Below are 20,522 nucleotides of genomic sequence, written 5' to 3' on the forward strand. Positions count from 1 at the left end.
ATCTGATTAAAGACTGCCATGGACATCACAGGGCTTTAGTTCAGACACCTATATTATTTCTGAAGTTTATAGATTCTGTTAATCATCAGCAAGGGTCATATTGACAGTTTATTGTTGTAAGCTGCCTGTCTTTCCTGGTTAATATAGAAGATGTAAAGACAGGCAGTTATAAAATCACAATTAGCCTGAAGCTTTATGTAGGACCTGTGTATCTCCTAATACTGTAAAAAAGAGGGTTAATGGTAACTTGTTTTTAATTCAGTCTTGAAGTCAGCATTTTTCCACTCTCCTTTCTGTGGTCAATTGTTATCATACTCTGTTACTTCAATAAAGGTGGCATGCAGGTAGCTCCTTTGGAAGCCAGTATCGTTACTTTTTTCAGGCTGGTTGGCAGTTGACATCGAGGAATAGAGCAGCTGGCAATCTGTTCTTATTGAAAGACTGAGTCTGCACCATGTACACATTCTTCATCAACTTAGGGTCTAGAGCAGGGGTCAGCAACCTTTCAGAAGTGATGTGCCGAGTCTTCATTTATTCACTCTAATTTAAGATTTCGCAAGTCAGTAATAGATTTAAACTTTTTTAGAAGGTCTCTTTCTATAAGTCTGTAATATATAACTAAACTGTTGTTGTATGTAAAGTAAATAAGGTTTTTAAAATGTTTAAGAAGCTTCATTTAAAATTAAATTAAAATGCAGAGCCCCCCGGACTGGTGGCCAGGACCTGAGCAGAGTGAGTGCCACGGAAAATCAGCTTGAGTGCCGCCTTTGGCACACTTGCCATACGTTGCCTACCCCTGGTCTAGAGTCTTAATTCCAAGTAGTAACTCAGGTTTAAATGGCAAAGTGAAGCTGTACTAATTTGATCACTATGAAGAATCCTGGAAGAAGCCAATTATTTAGACTTAAGTTTTATGGTAATTGATTATTTCATACTATCTCAGAATTACAGTATTCAAACTTTCAAAACTTCTGATTTAGCAGGGAATGTATGTGATTTGTTAATAAAAAATACTCTCCAATCCCATATATCTGTCTCTTATTTTTCAACAATGCCTAATGCAAATAGGACATCTGAAGAATAAAATATTTTATCAGACGTCACAGCTCTTACAGCTGGACATGAGTGAAGAAGACACAAGAGAATGAATTAGCATATCTGTGACAATATTTAATGCTACATTGAAGCAATGTATGAACATCCTTGAGACAAATTTCTATCTAGCGTTTGTGTGTGTTTGAGGGACGTGTAGACCAATGCTATTCAAATTGTGCCAAAAAATTTGAATAGTTTTCAACGGTTACACTACAGGCAGAACTGGTAAAAAGTAAAGTTTGAGTTAATGGGAGTGTGACTTTAACTTTACTAGGACAAATGGTTGATTTTAGATGGGGCTTAACCAAGCAAGACAAGACAAAACCTTGGTCTTCTGAGCAAAATGATGTGAGTTGTGCAAGAACAATTGTGAGTGAAATGTAGCACCTCCTGAAATTTCAAAGGAGAACTATCAGCATCTTTGTTGTTGTAGGCAGCAGTATGGGTGATGGCAGGTAACTATGGAATCAAGATCCTAATACAGATCATCATGATTGCAGAGATGGATGACTTGAAGGTCCAAATATAATGATGGAGATGAATTCCAATAGGTAGTATTAGCCACAGAGGCTGATGGTTCAAAATTCTGGTCTTAGGCATTGAACTAAATTGTGACAGCTTCAAAAGAGCCTAAGGCATGCAGCAATAATATAAACCTGTAGCCTTACACATGCAGACAGTTGTCATGTAAGAAATGTGAATGTATTATATACGATGTTAGAGGATTTACTTAGAAACATGTTCAAACATAACATGCCAAAAGTTTAGGGAAGTTATTTGGGTTCACGATGAAGGAAACAGCTGTTTCTGTATATTAAAAATTTCCCTGACATTAGGCCACTAGGGAAGTTAAATATTCCCTTATAGCAAAATACTACTTTATGAATAGTATTTAAAATGGAACAAGTCTGCTGGTGAAGGAAGAACAAGGATATTCAGAATTGAGATTCTTCCAAACAATATGCAGAACACTGTTTAACAGAAACTAACTCATCACTTCACCCGGGCACCTTTTTCTTTCCAGTTGTACTGGTGATTTACATTTTTTAAAGTATTCTATTTCTGCCTCAGTCAAGAATATTTTTTTTAATTCATCTCAAATCAGTCCTGCTAAAATAAGACACTTGGATTAATGTAAGTGTTGCAGCCCTGGCAAAGCTCCCCCAGCCAGACTTTCCCCAGGCTGCTGTGTTTGGGTCCCATCATGCTAGAGCTGTGTGCTTTAAACGTCCTGAGTCTGAGTAGCAACACTGTCCAGCACTGTCTTTCCATGACCTCTCTGGCACACGTCCTGGACATGTGTTCTGTCTGCACCCCTTCATGGAAATGGGACCTCAGAGTCCAACTACTTATACCCCCAGCCAGGGCTGACGAGAAGGTGAGATGGGGGGTTGTTCTAGGGCTGTGAGGCTCAGGGCCCCACCAAACATTTGTAATGTTTGTATAAATAAAGGGAGGGGATGGGGACGGGGACCCAGTGAACGTGATCACCCCAAATTTATCTTAATCGACTTGCCTCCAGGATCAGTGCTGACTGCCATAAACACCTCAGGTGCTTACCAACACCCTTTACCATAGCTCCAACCTGTGTGAGCATTTTGGTCACAGTTTACCCCTTGAGGGACATGTGAAATGTAGATGAAGGACATAACACACAGACTTCGTAAAAGATTCTCAAATCAATCTCTCTTTACTTTAGATATCACAAAAGATGTACAAACCTAGATAAAACACCTATATGCCATCCGTGCCTCAGGTTCCTCACCACTCTTGAGCATTCTTTGCATTTGGTAAGAGTCCTTAAGGGTGTCCAGGATCCCCTCTCCTTACATACGGCTTCTCCTTTAAATTATGGAATCTCTGCCTCTCTCCAGCACCTTTCTTCTTCCTCAGCTGGTGCCACAGTTAGAAAAGGACATGCCTACTATGAAACCGTGTCTTTGTTCCTCTGTCCCTGAGTCCCTCTGGGTTTGTTTGTCCTGCTTGTGGAAAATGTCCATTTCTTCAAATCCCATCTAGGGTTGCCAGGTATCTGGTTTTCAACCAGAATGCCCTATCGAAACGAGACTCAGGCGGCTCCAGTCAGCACCACAGACCGAGCTGTTAAAAGTGCAGTCGGCAGTGCTGTGAGTCTAAGGCAGGGGCTTGTCCCTACCTGTCCTGGCATCGAGCTGCACCCCGGAAGTGGCTTGCAGGCCTGTCTCCTAGGCAGGGGGTAGGGGAGGGCAGTGGGGCTCCTTGTGATGACCCCACCCTGAGCACTGGCTCCGCACTCCCATTGGCCAGGAATCTCAGCCAGTGGGAGCTGGGGTGGGGCAGTGTCTGCGGGTGAGAGCGGTGTGCGGAGACTCCTGGCTCCCCTGCCTAGGAACCAGACTTGCCGCTTCCAGGTGCAGCGCGGAGCCAGGACAGGCAGGAAGCCTGCCTTAGCCCTGCTGCCTTAGCCCTGCTGCCCCGAGAGCTGCTCGAGGTAAGCTTGTGTCTCAACCCTCTGTCCCAGCCCTGAGCCTCCCCCCAAACCCGGAGCCCCCTCCTGCAGCCCAAACCCCTCATCCCTAGGCCCACACCAGAGCCCGCACCTCCAGCTGGAGCCCTCACCCACACCCTGAACTCCTCATTTCCAGCCCACCCTACAGCCCTCACCCCTTCCTGCACCACAACCCCCTGAGCCAGCCATGTGAAAATGAATGAGTGAATTACGGTGGGGAGAGCGAGGAACAGAGGGAAGGGGGGATGGAGTGAGCGGGTCCGGGGCCTTGGAGAAGGGCAGGAGGCGGGACAAGGGTGTTCGGGTTTTGTGTGAGTAGAAAGTTGGCAACCCTAACCCCATCCCCTTCAGATCAGGTGAGTAGAACTATTTCTTCCAGCTCAGGCACCCTGCTTAGCATACCCATTGTTTAGCTAGAGCCCAGTCATTAAGGTTGACCACTTCTTTTGGTTTGGTCTGTAGCTTCTTAGGGCATGAGGTTGACACGTCAGGGGCCCTGTTTGTCCATGGCTAACATACTACACATCAAGGCATTCAACGGTACAGCAATTCGATAAAATTAACCAGAATTCATAAGTTGTACATAGATTTGTTTTAGTGTAATTGTTGTGCACAGTGGCAGAGACGTCTGTTAACCTAAGTTTAGCAAAACACCATTGCTGTTAAAAATATCGTCATCTACATACTGGTTACAGGTCACAGCTGGCTTTTTGTAGCTCTTTTTGTTTATGTAAAGGACTTACGTAGTAGTTGAATACCGACTTTCCAAAGAACCTTTCTTGTGGGACTGTCAAGTGCTGTATAAGGCTGTATAAGTGCTGTACTTCAGCTCAGTGACAGGCACAGGCAGAGTCGACGGGGGAGCAGCAGCAGTCGACTCACCATAGTAAGGACACCGCGGTAAGTCGATGTAAGTATGTTGACTTCAACTACATTATTCACGTAGCAAAATTTGTGTAACTTAGGTCGATTCCCCCTCCCCCAGTGTAGACCAGGCCTAAGTTTGTGTGACATTGCTGCCAGACTAGCTATCCTCCTTTGTAATGGTATATTTGGAAATAAGCTGCATGTAAACTTTCGGATATTGACAAAAAATCTGCTTCCTTCTACAAATTGTTTAAAAAAAAAAACACACCTGATAAAACTGACAGCTTCCCACATATGTCCCTTCCCTGCAATATGCCCTAAAAATGTTGGTCTGGCTTTAGAAGTATGAAAATATTATCCCTCCTGTATGTGGTTTGTAAATCTGATGGATGGATGGATAGGGCCCTAGTCTGGATTATATTTGGAGGTAGGTTTTCAAGCTGAATCAGGAGAAGTGGTTGGAGTTGGCAGTGCCCAAATCTTGGAAACTGTTGTTAAGTAAATTTGCTCTTACGTGATGGAAATATTACTAGATCAGCTGAACTCACAAGACTTCCATAACCTTGAATGCTGGAAACTTTACAGCTGTTATCACATCCAAACTGGAACTAGAAAATGAAACACGTTTTAGATCTGGGTCAAGTTTGGCACCAGAACTGCATCAGAGCGTGGTTAGGCTCTGGAGATTCAAACTTAACTATGTTACTTCCACCACAAAAAAAAAAAATTAGAGGAGGATTAATTGAAGATTCTGGTTTTGGTCTCTTCGGCCTTGCTCGCTGTTTCATTTCGTGTACCTTGAACACAATTTAGTTTATTTAAATGCTGACTTACTAGTGTTTGCAGAACCTTCCCTTTTTATTTAAGACCTTTCCCCTAAAGTTTCCAGGTTTAAGAATAGGATCCCAGCTTCATTTCCAGAGTTCAAGCTCTTCGCAGTCATGGTAACTGAGTTTTTGAATCTTAGGCTTTGTCTATACTGGCACTTTTGTTGGCAAAACTTTTGTTATTCAGGGGTGTTAACTCCTCCCTCCCCCCCCGAACGACAAAAGTTTTACCGACAAAAAGCGCTGGTGTGAACAGCACTTTGTCGGCAGGAGTGCTCTCCTGCCAACAGAGCCAATGCTGCTTGTTAGGGGGTGAAAGTTTTTTGTCTGCAAGAGAGCTCCCTTCTGCCTACAAACAGCAGCTACACTGAGTGCCTTTTAGCAGCATGGCTTTAGTGGCACAGTTGTGTCACTAAAAGCTGGGTAGTGTAGCCATAGCCTTAATGATGCAGAGTAGGAGTAGGAAGGAAATCAATCATCCTTATGCTTAGGGTAAAAGGTGGGTTTTTGCTGAAGAAGCAGTACTGTGTTAAAGTCATATTATCCAAAATATTTATGTTTGTGCCAGCTGTTTTAGATGTGGGAAATGCATGTGCTTTACAAGGAGTGAGACTTGATTTCAGACATTGAGTTAGAACCACTGCGTCAAGTAAAATGGAAACAATATATCTATATTTGAATGCAAGAGAAAGTTTGGGTTTTTTAGATTTTTTTTAAAGTTTTGTAAAAGCAATTTATTCCTTGTGTACTGTATGTATGTATTGTACTGTACCACTAATCTAAACAGTCTGGAAATAAAAAATGTCTTGGTAATGTGACAGTATTACTAAAATTTTGTGGGTATTTTTCAGGCAGAAAAAATGCTGACCATTTTGTGGTTTTTCTGAAATCATGTGCAATTATGTCATTTAACCAGACAATAAGGCTTTCTGTGGTGCTTTTAGATAAACAGGAAAACTCGCTTTATACTTTGTCTGTTTTCATTACAGAACCAGCCTTTATTTTTAGTGCTTAAGTTGTTTGATATGCAAAAATAAAGCACACTGTAAATTTTATCATTGAGAGGAAAATAGGCCACTAATAATCTTCAAAGAGCTCCTGTTCAAGTTTGGTGTCTGTTGCTACAGGTTTTATTTTTTCAGTTAAGACAAAATCAATTACGTATTTAAAATGTATGTGTATGCGTAACTGACACAATTGTAATCCATTTACTTGGCAATAGGGCATTTGACTCCTTTGGTAAGAGTAATTTTCTTCTATGCTGAGAGTCCAGCATTTAAAAAACCCTACATATTGAAACCCACTGCAAAATAGAATGAAAGCTGCAGTTTTATTGCAGCAATTAGTCTTAGTATTGGGCAGAGCTGAGCACCGTATAGCCAGTCTGGCAGACATAGGCTATGTCTACACTACTGCAGAAAGTCAACCTCTGCTACTCAACTCCAGTTATGTGAATAACGTAGCTGGAGTCAGTGTACCTTAGGTCTAGTTACTGCAGGATCTACACCGTGGTGGGTTGACGGAAGAAAATCTCCTGTCGACTTATCTTATTGTTCCTGTCGGGAGTAGAGTACAGGGGTCAACTGGAAAGCGATCTGCTGTCGATTTGCGGGTCTTTAGTAGACCCGCTAAATTGACCACCAGTGGATCAGTCTCAGTGTGTGGATTCCAGCTGTACTGTAGACCTGCCCATAGACTAACATAGCTTCAAAATCATCAGGCTCTCTACTGAAAAACACAAGATTTCTGCCTGTAGGGGGTAAAGGAAGCTTGAAAGAGCCCTCTGCCTAGTAATGTACTTGCCTTTAAAATTTTCCTCTCCACTTTCTTTGTAGCTTAATCCTTACATTTTTATTTTCCAATAACTTCTCTATAAAACTAAGTGTGTGAAGACATTTTATACTCCTGTTCTCGTTACTGCAGGGTGGGCTGGTAGCACTACCTATTAATATTGCCTGACATTTCCCATTATACGACACTGTTTTTCCAGTTGTGTTTAACTTTGCTAATTTTTAACAGTTTGAACTGAAATTTTTCATGTGCCTTTTGCCGTCCCTATGAAAATCTCCCCACTTTGGCCAAGTTTTAAGCCTTTGAAAAATTGCAGTTTCCATGTGGTCATTAGAGACTTCTTTGACTTTCAGCAGCTAAAATCTTGAAAGATTCCATTCTCACTGAACATGTGCAAGCCTCTTGCAGCTTCTTGTGCTGACTCAATTGCATATGCATCATCTCCAAAGTGATTGAGCATGGTCTAGCCCAAGGGTACAGGGGCTCGGAAGGACTTTCGCTGTAATGGCTGAAGCTGACTGCTTTAGGCCCCGCACTGGATTTGAGAGTAGGGATACTCCGATTTTTCACAGGTTAGGTGTTGGCCTAATGTTTCTTCCATTAAAGGCCGTGGTAAAATTCCATTAAGTGGGTGCAGAGTTATGCCAATATTTGAATGCTTTTGAAAATCTCACCTTTAACTTTACTTTCAATGTTTGTACTCTAAGCGAAGCAGTTGCAATTATTTTTTATCAATTTTAATCATGTTTTTCCTCCAAGAAAGATCAGTGTTGGCCCACTCCAAGAAAAGATGCATAATTCCAAGTAAATGTAATAAAAATGTGCTTAAATGACTATGCTAACACAACATGATTTTGCTTTCAGTCCATTTATATAGGAATAGCACTTTACTTACAAAACTGTGTGTCACAGGTAAATGCCCTTCCTCCTATATTGAATAATAAAGTGCATTCTACAGGTAATAATTGCTCAGAAGTTTTAGTACTTCCTTATCCATCATAACTCAAGACAAGGAAATTAACACATTTTGTGCAAAATTCATCATCCTAGGTGTCTTTTACCCTGTGTTTGTCTCTAATCTTGTATAAGGCGATGGTTCCCTTTTAAGCTTACTGTTGAGATGAATACATAAGGGAAAAGCAATTCATCAGAACAGAAAGACCCCATATGCTGCACAGTAGTTGCCAGATGTAATGATCAATCTGACCCAGTTTTTAGCTCCTCCTATCAAATTTTTTTGGTTACTCTGGCACAATTATGTATTGTGTATACTTTAGGAATGGGATTAGAATTGCACAGAATCATGTACTGTAATCCATCTAGAGAATGTTGTAAAATAGATTTATTATAATATAAAACACTTGAGAACATTTTGAAAAGGCTGTCGGCGCTGTTTTTGGACTACACTTATATAAATCATGATGTGTGAGGCTGTTCAATGGAACTTCTAAAAGTATTTAGAAGTTAGCCAATTAACAGCTCAAGTTTAGTTGCAAAAGCTTGATATTAATGCTCATGAATAAATTGAAGGTTCATAAAAGCTCTCTCTTCCTTTGAAGTTGGTAATTCAAATTACTGTCAGTTGTGAGGCAGCTATTTACACTAATGTTAGACTTTATTATGTGTTGTTAATATGAGATCAGGCCACCTCCCAGCAGACTATCCTGCTTTTAGTTTAGCAGACTCTTCACATCAAAGTTTGACTTTTAAATATAGCCACTGTGATTGACATGTTTTCTTTTTGCTATTTAATATCAAGATTGGATCCAAACCTTGCAGTTATATTTAGTGTTTTAACATATTTGTTTACACTGTGCTCAGTTAAAAAAATATTGTTTAGACATACCTGTAAATGCAACATGTGTAGATATACCCGAGCTGGCAGAAATTGATTGTGACTTTTTGTGACTGGACTGTTTTGCTTAGGTGCTTTTTGTAGTAGTGATGGAGACATTGTATTCATAAGGGTTGCACTGAGTTGTGTCTTAGTAAGTGCCTATGTTGCTGTTTTAAATCTAAATGTATAGTCACACCACAATGAAGAGGTAGAAAAAAATAAGACATAGGATGAGTTTCCTTGAAATTATTAATATTGACACGGGAAACCATCAAACACAAATGTAACCATAAATTCCTTCATTAAATCCAAAAGCCAATGGTATTTATACAATTGCTGTAAATATACCTAAAAAGCCTAACTAATAAGCAATTTACTACATCAAAACAGTAACAAAACATTTATAAGCATTTGATCAAGATACTTACAAATGGGCTAAACCTGGGGTGCTTAGTCCCATATTGGTCAGCTCCAACATGGTCAGGCAGGTATTAGCAATGAACCCCTTTAAGAGTTTACCTTTTATACCCTTTAACTAACAAGTGATGTCATTGCCAATTACTGTACTGACTTCAGCAGAAAAAAAAAATTTGAGACAATTTACCCTTTTTTCCAGTCGTAATCTAGATAAGATTCACAGCCTCCTTTCTTCCCAGGGCCTTTTCTTTCTTCTTTTCTCCCACACTCCTTGCTTACCAGCAGAACAGTGGTAAGGTTTGAGCTTGTTTATTTAAGATAGTTTTTCTTTGTCTTGTTACTGGAGTTCTTCTACTTTTACTTTTGGAACCATACCTCCTTCCCATACTACAGGTTATACTTATTATTCTCACAGCCTTCATTTACCTGCTGATTGGGACCTTTTCCCTCGTGGCCACAAACTATGAAGAGAAAATGTCATTTTCTTAATTAAACGTAGGTTAACTTTAATTCTTTAGTTTTATATGTATTCTACAAGTGCTTATGTGCCCCCCATTACATTAGTATCATACAATTTTTAGTGTGTTTACCCTGGACATCCGTTTGAGGGAGGGAAGTCTTATTATTTCTGTTTTAGATGGGGAACTGGGAACCAGAGAGACTAAGTGACTTGCCCAAGTTCACACAGGAAGTCTGTGGCAAAGCAGAAAATTGAGTCCATGTCTCTTGAGTCCCCGGCTAGTGCCCTAAGCACTGGACCATTTTTCTTCTCACAATATGGTTTCTCAGATGAGGAGAGGTGAGTCTCTATCTTAATCAAAGATCATGTTTTAAAGGAGCTATAGAGAGAGAACAAAGAACAGAACATAAAATTTTCATGTTTTTCTTTTTTTTAAATCTCTAAAGGCATTAGGTAGTAATTACAGAAAATCATCCAGGAGACCTAAAATCGGTATAGGAAGGGATATTGGACATGAACAGTTCTGTTATCACCAGTTCATTCCTTTTGGCAGAAGGCCTATGGTCCCATAGCTGACTTGCTCTGGTTAACTTAACATTTCTAACTACAACAGATGTGAAGACCTCACAGAAACTGAGCTGAAATGGGATAGCACTTCAAAAAGTGCTAGCCTGATTAAGTCCTGCTCATGCCTGGCTGAACTGATAAAACTGGTGATACTAGCCATGAGGCAGGCCAGAGGAGAAAAGTGTGTGCCTGGAATGGAGTTGTATAGTGTTTGCCAAAGTTGTAATTACTGACTTAGTGTTTGGAGTCTAGGGTAAGAATATGAGAAGAGAACTGCATGCACAGCATTGCCCGATTGAAGTCTCTGGAAGTTTTGCAATTAAGTTTAGTGGGGATAGAATTTTCCCTTCTGTTATGGGTGCAATAGTCTTTTGATACTCTTTGCTGTTAAATATATAAAGAAGGCTTGAAAGTTATATTTCTCCTTGTGTTTTACATTTAGAAACTAACAGATAAATAGAGTTTAAACAGTCTGACTAAAAACTCCCACCTCCCCATAGTTGCTTAATTTAATCTCTTAGGATTCTAGTGATGTTATCTTGCTAGTTCTCCAGTCACTGTAGAGTCTTCCAGGCTAAACAGAATTTCTGAGAAGCAGGGGGCGAAACGCCTTTTTCGGGGTAGAGGTGGGTAGTCAAAATCAAACATCCTTCAGGCTGCCTTTATGCATGTCACAGATCTGGCTGAACTCCTGTTGGACACTCACAAGACTGTTGTGAAGGGATCCACCTCACTGGGCCCCTTGTGCTTTAAGCCTCCAGAGTCGGAATGGAGTCCAGACACTGTCCCTGGTGTGAGGTCTCTAGGAATGCTATTGGGGTACAAATTCTGTCTAGTATCCCATTCTGAGAACTGAGACCCCATGAACCAATTGCTCGCTCCTGGGACCGTGCTGGCCTCTTAGACTCCCTCTCAGTTTAGACATATTCTCTCCCAGAACTCCAGCCATGTGGGAACCCTGGGTTTACAGTTTACCTCTTCAGGTGCATGTGATAGTGAAGTGAACAGACACAGATAGACGTGGCAAAGGAGTCTAAAATACCATTGTTCTTTACTTTATAGCATGAGAAACACAGATCCATGTAAAATAATACACACCTCTAGGCATTTCCCTGTCTCAGGTTTTTCACAGCTCCGCCAGTGTTCTTTGGGCTTAGGAAGAGCCCTCTGGGGTGACCAGCAGGGGCGGCTCTAGGTATTTTGCCGCCCCAAGCACAACAGGCACACCGCCGAAGCCGAAGCTGCGGGACCGGCAGACCCTCCACGGGCATGCCGCCGAAGGCAACCTGCCTGCCGTCCTCGCGGCGACTGGCAGAGCGCCCCCCTGTGGCTTGCCGCCCCAGGCACGCGTTGGTATGCTGGTGCCTGGAGCCGCCCCTGGTGATCAGGATCCTTCCTCTCCAGCTTATGACTTCCCTTCAGAGACATGAAGCCTCCCTCGAGGTCAGCTTTCTCTGACTGTGAGCACTTGCAGTTAAACAGCACACCCTGCTATGAAAAGCTGCCCGTCTCTTTCCCCTCTCCTGCCCAAAGTTCCTGTTCCTGCCTCAGAGAGTCTCTCAAGTTGTGGCCCCCTACCAACACCTGGTTCCTTTGTTCTGCTGCTAGTGTTCATCTTCACTTCTTCAGCCCCCTGCAGACAAGCTGAAGGAAATAGCTTCTCCCTGCTCCAGCCAGTCTCCTTAGCATACCAGTGGTTCAGTCAGAGTACAGTTGTTAAGGTTAACAACTCTCCATTGTGCCTTGTTGGTACTCAGTCCTTGTCAGCAAGGGGTGGATTCCATGTTCACAGAGGCTTTCCCTGATACAGCAATTTTCTAATGACTTCATAGTAAAACCAGGATTCTTACATTATACAGATAAAGTTCCCACATTTTCACAAGATTCAAAGAACCAAGAAGGCACCTGCCCAATTTTATTTTCCACAAGTTATTTTTAAACGGGATTGTCAACATGAAAATTGCATTTATGTCTGAATTATACCTATTATGGTTAAGACTGCTATCTGAGAGATTTCTTTTTTCTAATATTTGAGTTTTGTTCATTTTACAGAGTATATTTCATTCTGTTCCCTGCAGTCTTACAAACACTTAGGACCTACGCATGTGCTTAACTTTACACCTTCATTGAATTCAATGGGACTGCTCCCTGCGCAAAGTTTAAAGTGTGTAATCATTTGCAGGATCAGGACTTCAGACTCTTTTCCTTTATGTATCAGAGGGGTAGCCGTGCTAGTCTGGATCTGGAAAAGCAGCAGAGAGTCCTGTGGCACCTTATAGACTAAAAGATGTTTTGGAGCATGAGCTTTCGTGGGTCAACACCCACTTCGTCGGATGCAACCGACAAAGTGGGTATTCACCCACGGAAGCTCATGCTCCAAACGTCTGTTAGTCTATAAGGTGCCACAGGACTCTTTGCTGCTTTTTCCTTTATGTGAGCCTGTAACTCAACAACAAAGGATAGGGCGGGGGGGAGAAGGGGGAGAGGATAATTAAGTATTTGCAGAAGTAGGGAATTGTGATTTTCAAATCATAACAATGGGGTGAGGTCCGTGGAGAACATTTGAAGCTATTCTAAAATTTTTATTTAAACTGACTACATTTTTAAGTTGACTGACCCTTGAAATAAATGTAATGGGAAAAAGCATTTTAAAATGGTATTTATCTGGATGTTGTTTGCACTAATAAACAAAATCAGTTGGATATTTTCTCCAAGTTCTGAAAAGACATATGAAAAATTTAAAAAGGAAAAAAAATGTTTGCTTTATCATTTGTACTTCATACTATTGGGCTTAGAAAAGGGGACTCTTTTTTCAGCAACCCATGACCAGTGGCTTCGTTGACTTTAGATCAGTATAATTTTGTTACTATAAGTTTTGTAAGACATGAAGTACCCGAAAAGTCTTGCACTAATTCCTTTTATTCTTACTTTTAAATAGTGCCCTATTCTAAACTAAAATTGCACATTCTTGAGAGTAAACTGATCATGTTCCCAATGGAAATTTCAGGAATACTTGTGGCTATTTTCAGTATGTGGAAATCTATTTATATTTTTTCCATTTGTTTTTTTCCCTAGGTTTTGGCACTGATTTCATTCATCTGCATAGAGACCATCATGGAATGCTCCCCTTGCGAAGGCCTTTATTTCTTTGAGTTTGTGAGCTGTAGTGCGTTTGTAGTTACTGGAGCTTTACTGCTTATGTTCAGTCTAAATCTTCACACAAGAATACCACAGATCAACTGGAATCTTACAGTAAGTTCTCATCCAAATCTTCATATTGTAAAAATAGCTGAATAAACATTTTAAGTTTGTTCTTTAAACTCTGCCTGTCTTTTACTGAAATTTAAGATCCTGAATAAATGCTATGTATACTGAGTAAAATATATATCTTACTTATGTCCAATTTGAACACCCACGGCGTAGTGAGTCTTTAGAAGTGTAATGAGATTATAGAATGTTAAATTAAATAAATCTGGAATTGTCTTCTAGCAATTTCTCCTCCTCTGAAAGAGAGCCTTTCTAGTAGTGCCAACATTTCTTATTTATGGCTGAGGTGGGCAAAAAATACCCTTATTCGTTGTTTAACTTTGAGAAATGCTGTCCAAAAAAAGAATTAGGAATTCATTTTATTAGATCTGTAAATCAATACAAAAAGTTGTTGAAATGTATGGCAAATATATTTGTAATAACCTGCTGCTGTTTTTTGTCACTCTGAGTGAGGATATATGCTAAATCTCTTGTAAACATGAACACAAGCATTGTATTATTTAGGGGGAAAATTGAACTGTCAGCAAGGAGAAGTCTGCTGCGTTGACTTGGTTACATACCTAGAGACTATAAGAAACATAGACTAGCAGGCCTCATGTTCACAAATACAAGAAATTTGGGTGTGGGCAAAGAATTGCCAGAAACTCTCATTCATATTGGATGTATCTTCATTTTCTTGCTTGCTGTGAGCCTAACTTTCAGACTTGGTGACCTGAAATGAGCATGTATGTCAACATGTAGATCCACTGAGCACCTACGTTTGTATTAACTTTGGACATATCTGTATGCAGTTCACCTGAGGAAATGAGTCTAGTATAAATTGCTGTTGTACATGTAAGTGTGCCGTCCCAATCTATCAGCCATCCCTAATCTTAGCAAAGCTGCCAGATTTTTGCTGCTCCATGTGTGGCATTTTGTGCAGATTACTTAACAGACATATTTGCAAACAACTTTCATATCTCTATAACCGTCAACACACCCAGTCCTGAACCATGCTGGTGGTAGGAACTGGAGATGCACAAAAACTGGCAATTGGGGATGCATACATGCATGGGGGAAAGTGGGTGGGGATACTAGGGGGCTGGATTTGGTATCTGAAGGGAAAACTAGGGGCTTCTGAGGAAGTGACTGGTGGCTGGGTCAGAAGGTAGATTAGAGTGAATAGTGTCTGGGGAGGAACCTGAATGAGATGTTCGGGGGGGGGTGGGGGAAGGGAAGGGAAGTTGAAGAAACATGGGGCTTGTGTCAGGTCCTCTCATCTTCTGTCTCCATTCTGTTCTGTCTGCTCCTCCTGGCTGCTCCTACCCTATTTGGATTCAGCAAGGAGAGGGGAGATGTCTGGTTGCTTGTACCACAGTGGCCACTGACAGTCAACAGTAACAGTGGCAGGCCATTCTTGTAGCCCAAGTGGATGCATGATGTCTCCACTGTGAGGTGGGAATGTCGGGCACCGCTGCCAAGTGCACAAGAAAGTCAAGTGTGATAAATAAGACTGGGCAGCGCTGCCAAGTGCACAAGAAAGTCATGTGTGATAAATAAGACTGGGCAGCGCTGCCAAGTGCACAAGAAAGTCATGTGTGATAAATAAGACTTGGCAGCTCTGCTTTCGATGACTTCATTATTGCCTGGGATGTAGGGTAAATACTAGATTTCATGCATATTACAGTGAAGCAAGCCTGACAGTGACTGCTAGGTAGTACAGATAGTATTCATGACTCAGCTGAAGACTGCTTCTTGAAGAAGCCCAAACATCTATTTTTTTTATTATTATTTTTTTAATTTTCTGATAGAAATAAATTGGCATGTGTGGATCAGATCTTCCCTCGTGTACAGCCATGTAACTCCATTGACGTCAGTGATTTTGTGTAGATAAGCGTAAATAATGGTGGGGTTTGGCCCTGCATGTTGTTTGGTGCTTTTACTGCTTGCAAGAGGATTTTAACTGTATCATGAATGCATGTGGGTAGAGAAGGTCGATTGAGGCTTCCTTTTCTCTCCCTCCTTCCCCCCCCAAATAATGTACTAAATTTGACCTGTTTAACTACAAGGTCCTTTCAACCACTCCTGATACTTATTGGTTTGAATAGCCCTGTTCAAGTGATGACAAATACTGTTGTACTTAGAATGAGAAATCCATCTGTAGCATAAGACTCTGACAGAGATCTTTGAAAAGAAGGGATTTAAAATCTATTAACTAAAAATAAAGCATTTTGTTTGGGTTTTCAGTTGATCTGGAAATGTAACTTGGACTCATCATTTATTTATTTATTTATTTTGAAGTTTGTTTTATTGCTGTTCTAATAGTGAACTGAAGGTTTATTTTAAGGTTTTATTCCCTCTCCCAAATTTAAAGGTATAATTTCAATTATATTGTAATGATATGTAGTACTGGATTTAGTAAGAATCCTTACTGAAGATATCCCCCCCAGATTTTGATACATACACAGTAATGTTTGACATGGGAGAGCTTGTAGCAATACCTGACTGTGTAGCATGGATCTACCTTGTGGATTGCAGCTGCCCTTGCTTCACTACATAGGTGTGGTCAACAGAGACGCATAGTAATACTTCAGTAGCATTTCTACAGCACTTTCTGTTCATGTATTTCAGTGTGTTTTATAAACACCAAGTAAACTTTGCACTACTACTCTTGTGAGATAAGTACTTTTTATTACCCACGTTATGTAAATGAGGAAACTGAGACTGTGGCTTGGTCTGCACTACCAACTTATGTCAGGATAACTACATCACTCTTGGAGAGATGGAATACCTATGTAGATGGGTGAAGCTCGCCCATTGGCGTAGGTAGCGTATTCACTAAGCGCTACAGCACAGTGCTGCTAGTGTAGACAAGTTCTCAGAAGGGTTAAATGACTTTTCCAAGGCTATACAGGAAATCTTGTGGCAGAGCTGCAGATAGACCTGGAAATTGATGACTCCCAGTAACCCAAGACCATCTTTGTTTCCCAGCTCTCCATGTTGAGGTAAGTGCCTGCAGGATAGTTTGTTGGGACCTGTGGTCTGGAGAATTCTATGCTGCAATCTTAAGAATTAGGATAGCTCAAGACTGCTCTGGTATGTATGCACATTGAGGCCTTCAAGCTCCTGGCAAGCTTGGACAAAGTTAGGATGCCCCTGTAGTACAAGAAGAATTTTATCTATGCTTTCTGGCTACACTGATTTTTTTTGTCTTATGCAATTCAGCGATGCAATATGTTTGGTGTTTCCAGTACAGGCTGCACCCACACATTAACCTTATTTTGTTCATGTGGCAGATTGTGTGCTTCTCGCTTTTTCTCAGAGAAAATTTTGTGGTGCTTTTTGTATAGTCTGACAGTTATTTTAGGAATTATGCAGCCTTTCATGTTTGACACAATCTATTAAAAGCATTTTCAATAATGACAACCATCATAATTTCTCATCAGTGTTCAAGAGACATGCATGTTCCTATCTATTTGCAGTTTCATTAGTTTCAGTACCTGTTCAGTTAATCATCAGTTTCAGGGTGGTATTTCCTTATCCAAAGACTCACTGCAAGTTTTTGAAGTTTAATGTAACATAATTACAGAGGCTGCTGTAGCAGTACAGAGGTTAAAACATGCCACATTATTTTTAGTCTTTTGAATAGTTTGTAGTGTTATGACTCTTTCCTAACCTTATCTGAGATGCACCCATCTGTATAACAAACTTCCTGTGTAAACAGTTTATCTTCAATAAGCCTAGAAATTAAAGAGGAAAATAATTAGGTCATCTAGTCCACTCCCATGGGCCCTCTGTAGTATATTGTAAAAATTAGTATTTCGTTATAGATCAGTTGATCAATGCCCCAGCATTTTACCATGGGTCATAGATGGTAGCAAACTGGGCATCTGTGCCAGCAAAGATGCTTCAGCTGCTGCTGGTTGTCTATAGCAAACTGAGATTATGCAGATTTTCAGTAAATAACCTTTTTTCGTTTAATATCAGGAAACATTGAGGCTATGTCTGTTTTAACCCCCATTCTTCTGTTCATTTAAATAGTACTTGAAACCCATAGCCTACAGCATAAGAGCACAGCATACAAATATTGTGTGTTCTTTGGGGAGCAAATTTGCTTCTGTACCCTTACATCAGTCTTATCCCTAACTAGGCCACCCTGTTAGTGACAGTAATCCTTACTAGCAACACCAATGTTTGCCACAATAAGAAAAAATGCTCCTTGGGTTCTGCGTGACTCCTCTATCTATGGTAAAAGTTCATCAATCTGCCAACATCTAGCACAGATATGCAAATATTACAAAATCCATCGTTTTGTGGCTCTTACATTTTCAGCCATTTCAGCAACAGTGTTTTGTTTTCATCCTAATTAGAAATGCAACTGCCACCTGAATATTATTGAGATACAGTATATGAAAGAAACGTGGGATCTCTGAAGCTATGAAAGAAACTTCTCTGGAAAGAGAGCTAAAAATTGTATATCTGTGACAGTGAGATAAAAGAATGGATCAGTCATTCCTCTGTGCTGCCTAGGATTATCAACATTACCATGAGATGTGAGGACTTGGGGGAAATGACAGTGGAAATTTCCATTTCCCTCTCTGATACACGGCTGAGATGTGCATGCTATTTTTCAAGGATACTTGAATGTAGCAGAAAGGAATGTGATGTACACTTCTACACATGTTCCAGATGATCCATAGACATTGTAACTGCATAGAAACGTTTCAAACAAATTACTCATAATAAAGTAGTTAGTATAACTACATTTGGCAAAATGTGTTCATTATCTGTTTATTATTTGAAGCATAAGCTGGTTGGTCAGGATGAAATACATAAGTGAGGTACAAGTGGAATTTGTTGTGGGTTTGCATACAAAGGGTCATGGTTTGACAGAACTATGTTGAAACACACAGTGGCATGGAACATAAACAAGGATTGTATGACTAGTTAAGAGCAAGAGTGGAAATGTAACGAAAGAACATAAAAATCTAGACGTTTTGAAAGCCCTGCACCTGGGTTACCAGGTATATAGTCTCAGTATTAGAATATTGTCCTATGTTGCTATAGAGGATGATTGTTACTGCAGAGATCTGCAGTAGTTTTACAATAACCTCCCAAAGCCACAATGTGTCTGTGTCAGAACTAAGAGAATCAAAATCTCCCCAGTAAAGATGGGGGTGGTGAACTTACAGATCATCATTAATTACTATGGCAGGCAGTCCAGCATGCTGAAGTTCAACAATCTCTCAGATGAGGGAGTATGAGCAGAGTTGTTGCAGATACAGATCTTTAGTTATTCCATCAGTAAAATGAACTTTTTTGTGACTTAGTATTCACATTTAATTTCTACTCACTTAACCAGTTGCTTCAACTGGAATGTTTGTTATACTGTCTCTTAATGATCTGACTTTGGTTATATCTATTCATGTTAGTCAGTGATTTGTTTATATCTAAAACAAACACAAGGCCAGCAGTTACCAAGAATGTTAGAAGATCAGCATGTATTAGGTTTTTAAAATCAAATCTGGCTGGACTGCAGTGTTGGCTCATGTCTCCCTCAGTTCTGTGTCAGATACCAGTTAACAAACACAGGTTCATTGAACATGAAGATTGAGCACTGGATATTCATGTTGCTTGAAAACATGCTTTAGAGTTTTTTAGAAAAGCTGCAGAGGGAAACAGTGGGTACAGATGTCCAAGTAGGTGACAGCAAAATAATGGATGTTGCTCTGGAGAAACTGTTTTATTGTATCAGTCTTGGCTTTAAATATCTCCATTTCAAAGTTATAGGTTAAAGAGCATCACAGAGGAGACTGTTAAAGAACACCAGACTTTTTCTGCCTGTAGATATTACATGGGAACCGGAAAAAGTTGTCTTTTTTTTATTTTTTACTTCTCCCAAGAAAGAGGTTCTCGCAGTTCAGGGCAACTATACCTGTATTCTGCCTCCGTGGTCCAGCAGAGGCACCTGTTCTTAGGTATGAATGGAGAACCATTGGGCAGAGACATGGGTCTCTCTCCTTTCTGAGTGGGGTATTTCCAGACTGCACAGTTCGCTGCCTACATTGGGAATTCCCCAGAAGGTCAGAGTGCTTCAGCAGGCCTGCTTTGCTTTCTCTTCAAAGGCTATAAACTGCATAATTGCCCATAGGTATAAGATACCACAAAGCAAGCTCACTTATTCTTAAGGTGAAAGCATTACGGAGAAAACATATTAAAAACAATAAAAGAACATACAGACATGCTAGTAAGCTTACCAGAGATCACCCCAGCTCCAAAAATTGTTCTCCCAGGTGATAATTTTTCAAACCCACCAAGGTTTTTTCTGCAGTTACAGGTTCATAACCACCTGGGCTCAGAACAAGCATACCCATCAATAGATCAAGTTCTTCCAACCCTTTCCAAGGCGGATTGATACCTGCTTTGGATAGAAGGTCCCATCCATTTGTTCAGTCAGGCCCTGAGTTAGTTTAAACTCAGGCTGTTTATCCAAAAGTCCTTTCTTTGGGCTTGGCTACACTCAAAACTCCAAAGCGCTACTACGGGAGCACTCCCGTGGCAGCGCTTTGAAGCGCAAGTGTGGTTGCGGCAGCAGCGCTTGGAGAGAGCTCTGCTAGTGCTGCAGGTACTCTACCTCCCCGTGGGGATTAGCTTACAGCGCTGGGAGCACGGCTCCCACCGCTGGGGCACTGTTTACACTGGCGCTTTACAGCGCTGTAATTTGCTGCTTTCAGGGGGGTTTTTTTCACACCCCTGAGCAAGAAAGTTGTCACACTGTAAAGCACCAGTGTAGCCAAGGCCTTTTTTGGTTTGCTGGAGAATACAGTTTGAATCAGGATATACAAGTCTTGCTAAGAGGTGGTACCTCTTGTGAGGTGTTACAATCTAAGGCCAGGTCTACACTGCGACTTTAAATCGGTTTAATGG

General features: G+C 40.7%; 1 protein-coding gene across 1 annotated transcript in view; it reads left to right on the top strand.

Moving 5' to 3' along the window:
- The window catches only part of CMTM4 (CKLF like MARVEL transmembrane domain containing 4), a 68,890-nt gene that overhangs the window by 17,068 nt on the left and 31,300 nt on the right, over positions 1-20,522 (top strand). Inside the window, exon 2 of the mRNA XM_032803775.2 lies at positions 13,425-13,601. Within this exon, the coding sequence (XP_032659666.1) occupies positions 13,425-13,601 (177 nt within the window). The remainder of the gene's footprint in view (positions 1-13,424; positions 13,602-20,522) is intronic.

This window comes from Chelonoidis abingdonii, chromosome 19 (assembly GCF_003597395.2).
Source record: "Chelonoidis abingdonii isolate Lonesome George chromosome 19, CheloAbing_2.0, whole genome shotgun sequence".
NCBI lineage: Eukaryota > Metazoa > Chordata > Testudines > Testudinidae > Chelonoidis > Chelonoidis abingdonii.